At 38.5% G+C, this 7,163-nt stretch overlaps 1 protein-coding gene across 1 annotated transcript; it reads right to left on the minus strand.

Annotated features, from left to right (window-relative positions):
* Positions 1–975: 975 nt before the first annotated feature.
* On the minus strand, positions 976–4,046 carry LOC129246441 (uncharacterized). Its single transcript, XM_054885277.1, has 2 exons — positions 1,166–4,046; positions 976–1,112 (listed from the first exon to the last, which is right to left on the minus strand). The coding sequence occupies exons 1-2, from the start codon at positions 4,044–4,046 to the stop codon at positions 976–978; spliced, it is 3,018 nt and encodes a 1,005-aa protein (XP_054741252.1).
* Positions 4,047–7,163: the final 3,117 nt, after the last annotated feature.

Genomic DNA, 7,163 nt, shown 5'->3' on the forward strand with positions numbered 1-7,163 from the left:
CCAAACGTGCTTCCATGTCTGGCGTAAGTGATCCTTTGCCATGTGTGGCTGCCACTTCGACCTGACCTACTCTAACGATTCACCAAACTTGCGTAAATACTTAAATAATCAGTTTACTATGATATTGAATGCAATTCATATATCTAATTTAGTTACTTATGCAATATAAAAATTTTAGGCCCAAAGGCAACTTTCCCATCCGCTCAAGTCAAGCAAGCAAATTGATTTAATTTCATTGATTGATTAGTGTTGAGCCACCAAGCTTTTTTGGCAGCTATTAATTTTGAAATAAATTAAACACTTTAATTTTCCAACCACTTTATAATTTTATTTTTCACACTTAGAGTTTACGCGTTCGTGTGTTTGTTACTCCCTTTACAATATTTAAGTTCACCGGCCTCAGCTGATGTCGAGCTTCAAGTGTCGAAATATTTGCTTAGCACAGCTTATATATAATGTATGTACATAAGAATGCGTTGATACGAACGTTAGGAAAATGACAAATATAGGATAATGTGTATTAATATAATTCAAGGACAAGTACAAGGATTAGGGTGACCAGGTGTTACGAGTTAAAAATATTACAATCTTATAAGTTAGACTACAATACTAAATTATTAAATAAAAACTATACAATTAACCCTATGCTTAAATCATGTAATGTAAATTAGGTGCTGCTCCCAACATCCTCCCCTCCGTTGAAAGTTCAGGGCTTTCAACTGATTCCTTAGTCGGAAGGAGGCACAATTTAATAACAGCTCGACGTGTAAGGCCAGTGGATGTACGGAGAACAGCTACTCGTGCAACACCGTCCTCACCAGTAATAACTTCGACGATGCGCGCAAGAGGCCACTTAAGAGGCGCTTTAAAGCATACAATATCGTTGATTTGCACATTGGGGTGAGGGGTGCGCCATTTTGCTCTTTGTTGAAAAAGAGTGAGGTATTCTTCGCTCCACCGTTTCCAAAATAGTTGTTAGAAGTATGTGACACGCTGCCAGTGACCGAGTGGATTGTAATTCAAATGCCTGATGTTAGGCTCAGGAGCAGCTGTAAGCGGGCCGCCAATAAGAAAATGACCTGGAGTTAAAACATCAAGGTCTTCTGGATTTTCTGAAAGAGGTACAAGAGGTTAATTATAGCAGAGATTTGACATACCAAAGTACGTAGTTCATCGGAACTAAGAATTGGAGAGCCAAAAGTGCGGTACAGGTGCTGTTTAGCCATTTTTACTGCGGCTTCCCACAAGCCGCCGAAATGTGGTGAACGAGGTGGTATGAATCGCCAGTCGAAACCATTGTTGAGGTTGTGAACGTGAACCTTGCTGCGGTGCTCTTGGCTTAGGAGTAGGCGTTTTAGGTATCTCAACTCGTTCTTAGCGCCTACGAAATTGGTTGCGTTGTCTGACCAAATACAGCTTGGCATGGCGCGTGTTGTCGTAAATAGCTTGAGAGCTTCCAAAAAAGCACCTGTTGGAAGGTCCTTCACTAGCTCCCTCCATACGGCCTTGGTTGCGAAACAGATGAAGACGCTGATATAACATTTCTTCTTAGGCAAATCAGCCATGATGTGCTCAAAAGGTTTTCGAGCTATTGTTGATAGTGCAGACCGTTTAGAATTTCTGGTGCCTCTAAGGTGTCGTGCGTCATCGAATTTAAGGAAGGTTTCCCTTTCTGCATCAGAAATGTGATGAAGGTCCCGCCACAAAATGCACTGGAAAATGTTGTCGGGAAAGCGAGTAAGAATATCAAAAAGTTTGGGTTGTATGGTCGGCCTCGCCATTAGAATCTCGTTTAATGAGAGGCCCGAAGTTGTGACAGCAGAACCATCCAAAACGACCCTGAGCTTTGTTGTGGAGCTATCTTCCTTGCGCTCAAGGCTCTCAAATCGTCGCTTTGCTTGTGTGTATGATTCGCCTAATGATTCTGTGCCGAATTTCCAAGGTAAGCGAACCGAGTACTCGCCTGAAGGTAAACGCGAAACATTTTGCTGAAAATGCGCCTCGCAGTCGAGCTCCTCCCTTGTTGTTTTAGTGATTGGCTCAAAAACGTGATCTACTTCCCAGAAGCGAGGTACCAAATCGTCTAGTCGGGTATCAGAGTCGATGTCTCTCGAAGACCTTTGATTGGCCACAAATGACGAAAGCTTAGAAGTCTGTTGACCACCACCTGATATCACCCAACCGAGAAGAGTTTTTTGAAGAACTGGAAATCCGGGCGCCAACTGTATCTGTCCAACGCAGAGAAGTTCGAAAAATAGTCCTGCTCCGATGAGCAAGTCAATACGCTGAGGTATGTTGAAATTGGGATCAGCTAGTTGGATGTTCGAAGGGACGTTCCAGTCCGCGATGCTCACTGAAAAACCAGGCTGATTGTCAGTGATTGTTTGAACAACGACGGAAGTGATGTGCGTTGAGAAATCTGAAGTCCGCGACTTCAGTACGACATTGACCGAATAGCCTTCAGTTGACAGGTTGGCATCCCCGATGCCCGAAACTGCCGCCGAATATTTGGTCCTACGAAGTTGTAATTGATTAGTAAAACGATTTGTAATAAAGTGAAGCTGGGAACCCGAATCCAAAAGCGCCCGACATGGCACGAAGGTACCAGCACGATTTTTGACAAAAATGACTGCAGTGGCTAGAAGCACAGCATCAGATGGAGATCTCGAAGTGAGGGCATGGCCAGGGACAGATGATGTTGCAGCTATGGTGTTTGATTTCAATGTGGGTGGTTGCGTGAGTGGGCCTGATATAGAAGTTGAAGCAGAAGATGTGCGGTCAAAATGCAAAAGCGTATGGTGTTTCAATTGACAAGCTCTACAGGGTCCAGATTTGCAATCTCTCATTTGATGGCCACCCTTTAGACAGTTAAGGCAAAGCGAGAGCTTCTTGGCTTCCTTTTGGCGAAGATTTGGAGAAAGAGTGGAAAATTGCTGACAGTGGTAAATTCTATGATCAGGGCACCGACAAAACGCGCAACCACCTACAGAGGCATTCGAAACGACAAATGATTTTCTTATATTTGTACTTACAGTTTTACTGTTTCTTTCAACTTGATCCGTTTGGGTTTGTATGGCATGCTCCACATTTTCGAGGGTACGACACCGCTTTTCCAAAAATGCAGCTAACTGATCCCACGACGGCAGTTCGTTGCTAGATGAATTTTCTTCCCACTTGGATTGAGTAGCCTTGTCCAACTTCTGGATTAGTAGTTCAACTATAATGCAGTCAGCGATTTGTTCATGTGACCCAAGCGACTGCAATGCGCGTATGTGTGATGTAACCTTGTCCGTCAACTCCCGCAACTTGCTTGCGGATGCATCTGCCCTGTCCAGCCCAAAGATCTGTCTGATGTGTGCCTGAAATATAATTCGCTTGTTATCAAAACGTTTTTTGAGTAAATCTAATGCATTTTTATAATTATTTTCGTTTATCTCCAGAGATTGGATAGTATCCAAAGCAGCACCACTCAAGCAGGAACGCAGGTATTGCAGCTTATCGCTTTGCGTTAGGTCGCCATCGTTGTCAATGACGGAGGTGAACATCGAGAAAAAGTTGCTCCACTCGGTGTACGCGCCACTAAATTTCGGTAGCATTAGCAAAGGCAGGCGAGAACGATTGGCATTCACGATGATCGACTGCGAGTCACCAGTGTTCGCTCTAAATGTCGAGCAGTGCTGACCTGTGCTACGTCTCCCAATCTCTCGTTGCAGGTTCGCCTTAAGTTTCACTAATGTAGCATCGAATTTGCAGGGCAGGTCACTGGCAATAGACTCAAAATCCATTTCCTCTAAACTGGTGTGAGCGGCGGTGAATGTTGCTTTCAAATCTCCCACTGATTCCATGATTGCTGCCAAGCCGTACTCATCCATGCCTTGTAGCATTTCGGTGTTCATCTCTGCTGCTGTATGCTGAAGTCGATTAAAGACTGACCTTGTTTTCAGCTTTAAAAACGACACGCGATCTGAAGACGGTTGCCCACTCGTTGGTGCAGTAATTGGTGAATCGCCTCTAATGAAGGTACCATTACCTGGACTGAGCGACATGTTGAACGTTGGACTTTTAAAATTAACTGACCGGTTATATTGATAGCGCACGAATTTATAGGCACGGTTCTATGTACACGGAAACCGTTGAAAAAGTTAGTAAATAGAAATATAGGTAGCGATTTCAACTGTTTTGTTTTGCAAGTCCCGCACAAAGTTAACAAACGGCTTTATTTATTGGGTAGGTATTAAACGACTACGCGACAATAATTAACTACCGTAACACGAAAGTTAGTAAATAGAAATATATGTTGCGATTTCAACTGTTTTGTTTTACAAGTCCCGCACAAAGTTAACAAACGACTTTATTTATTGGGTAGGTATTAAACGACTACGCGACAATAATTAACTACCGTAACACGATGTTTTCGAAGGGATAACAAATGTTATTATATTGAATAATAATTTCTATTTTACACAATTAGAACACACGAAAATCACGTCGGGGTCACCAAAAATGTTGAGCCACCAAGCTTTTTTGGCAGCTATTAATTTTGAAATAAATTAAACACTTTAATTTTCCAACCACTTTATAATTTTATTTTTCACACTTAGAGTTTACGCGTTCGTGTGTTTGTTACTCCCTTTACAATATTTAAGTTCACCGGCCTCAGCTGATGTCGAGCTTCAAGTGTCGAAATATTTGCTTAGCACAGCTTATATATAATGTATGTACATAAGAATGCGTTGATACGAACGTTAGGAAAATGACAAATATAGGATAATGTGTATTAATATAATTCAAGGACAAGTACAAGGATTAGGGTGACCAGGTGTTACGAGTTAAAAATATTACAATCTTATAAGTTAGACTACAATACTAAATTATTAAATAAAAACTATACAATTAACCCTATGCTTAAATCATGTAATGTAAATTAGGTGCTGCTCCCAACAATTAGAATTAAGGAAATGCAATTAGTTACTAACTCATACAAATGCAATAATGAGTTGCTAACAAGCGGAAGTACTGAAATTTGCATTTTGGCCCAAGATTCATGGAAGTGTAAATATATTTTCAAATTTTATTGGCGCAATTGGATAAGTCAGTCAATGAGTTAAATATTATTTGAGAGTATATTTCCCTCAATGTTATTACAACAAACACCCTTTTATTCTTTTCCTTAAGCCTAGATAATTTCTATTAATTTTATTCAGCTTTTCGTGAATCGAAATCGGCGCAGAATAAAAATGCGGGTGAACAGCCTGCGCTAGAAGATGCGTTTCGCGGAAAAGGATAAATGACTACCTCAGAGGCAATTGCTATGTTTACTTACCTGTTTTGAAAATATAAGCAGGCATAGTTTACCAAGCAAAATTATTTTTATCGCACTTGTATCGTCTGCGGGCGAAAGAAACCCAATTGTTACTATTACTATTTTTTTTTTTTTACTTATTTATTCATTTAAAAATATAAATTAAAATGTTATTATTTTAATGATAAAACACTCAAAGCTTTTTGCATTCCCAGGCCATTTTTTTTATCATCATCTTTCATAGCATAACAGCTCGTTGTGAGCCTTAGCTTCCTCCACAATTCTTCTCCATGCATCTCGGTGCATAGCCAGACTACGATAGTTGATCACAACTATGCTTCTGAGGTCGTCCCCAACGTCGTCTAACCGCGGTCGTCCTCTTCGCTTTTCACCAAGCATTCGCGCATCTTTTTTTTAAAACCTAATTAATTTTTTTTATTAAGTACCTGAGCGTTTTTCGAAAAAGTTAAAAAAAAATGGTTTAAATGCATTAACTTTAAGAAGCATAAAATAAAAAAATAAAAATAAAAATTCATTTTGAAAATTCCTACTCTTAGAAAATGGTATAAATAAGTGAAACTGTTGGTGATTTCGGGCTATAAATTAAGATTCTTAATGAGTTTTTTTCTCCTTTAATTATTAGTAACATTAATAATTACGCATGATCCTTAACGTTTTTTGTATGGATTAGTTAAAAAAATTAGTTTTCAATAAATTTTCTTTTAATAAGTTTGTTTAACTAATACAAATAATACCACAAATGAAATAAATTTTAACGTAAGTAATTAAAAATTTTGCCTTTGGAAATTTTTATTTTATTTTTTAAATCTTTTTTTTCGTAAATTTTTACTAATACCAACTTAGCAAAATAAATTATTTATTTTTAACAAAATTTTTTTTAATGACTTCTTTAAACTAACGGGTGATTTTCTAAAAGCTACAGGAAAGTTTTTCAAAAAAACACACGTAAAATTCAGAAAAATACATGAAATTTTTATTTAAATCGATAGTACACTCCATATAATTTAATGTTTGAAGATTATTTCATGCAAATGTTGACCGCGACTGCGCTTCAAATGGTCCATCCACTTAGTCCAATTTTGGCATACTCTTTCCAATGTTTGGGTCGGTATCTCACATAGAAATGCTTTAATGTTGTCTTCCAATGCGTTAATTGAAGCAGGCTTGTCTGAATAGACATGAACTTTAACATAGCCCCACAAAAAATAATCCAAAGGCGTTATATCGCCCGATCTGGGTGGCCAATTGACAGGTCCCGAACGTGAAATGAAATGTTCACCGAACTCGTATCTCAACAAGTCCATTGTTACGCGTGCTGTGTGTCATGTGGCACCGTCTTGCTGAAACCATGGCATGCAAGTCAAGCTCATGCATTTTGGGTAAAAAAAAGTTGGATATAATTTCAGCGTAGCGCTCACCATTCACAGTTACGTTACGATTCGCAGCATATTTGAAGAAGTACGGTCCAATGACCATAAACCGCACCAAACTGTGACCTTTTCTGGATAAATTGGTGGCTCTTGCAATTCTTCTGGCTGATCTTCACTCCAAAATCGACAATTCTGCTTCGTCGCTGAACACAATTTTTCGACTTTAAACTTTCTTAACAGAACAAGCATTTTTATAATAAAATTCAATGATTTGCAAGCGTTGTTCCTTTGTAAGACGATTCATGGTTAAATTATAGATAATTTTACTTTTTTTAATAAAAATTTTTAACTAATACTAACTTCCTAAAAAAAATTTTGTTTTCTATTTTTTTAATTAATTTTTTAAAGTAATACCATTTTAAAAACTAATTTCTGTTTTATGAATAAAAATATTTTTTAACCTTTTTTTA

Source organism: Anastrepha obliqua, chromosome 4 (genome assembly GCF_027943255.1).
Source record: "Anastrepha obliqua isolate idAnaObli1 chromosome 4, idAnaObli1_1.0, whole genome shotgun sequence".
NCBI lineage: Eukaryota > Metazoa > Arthropoda > Insecta > Diptera > Tephritidae > Anastrepha > Anastrepha obliqua.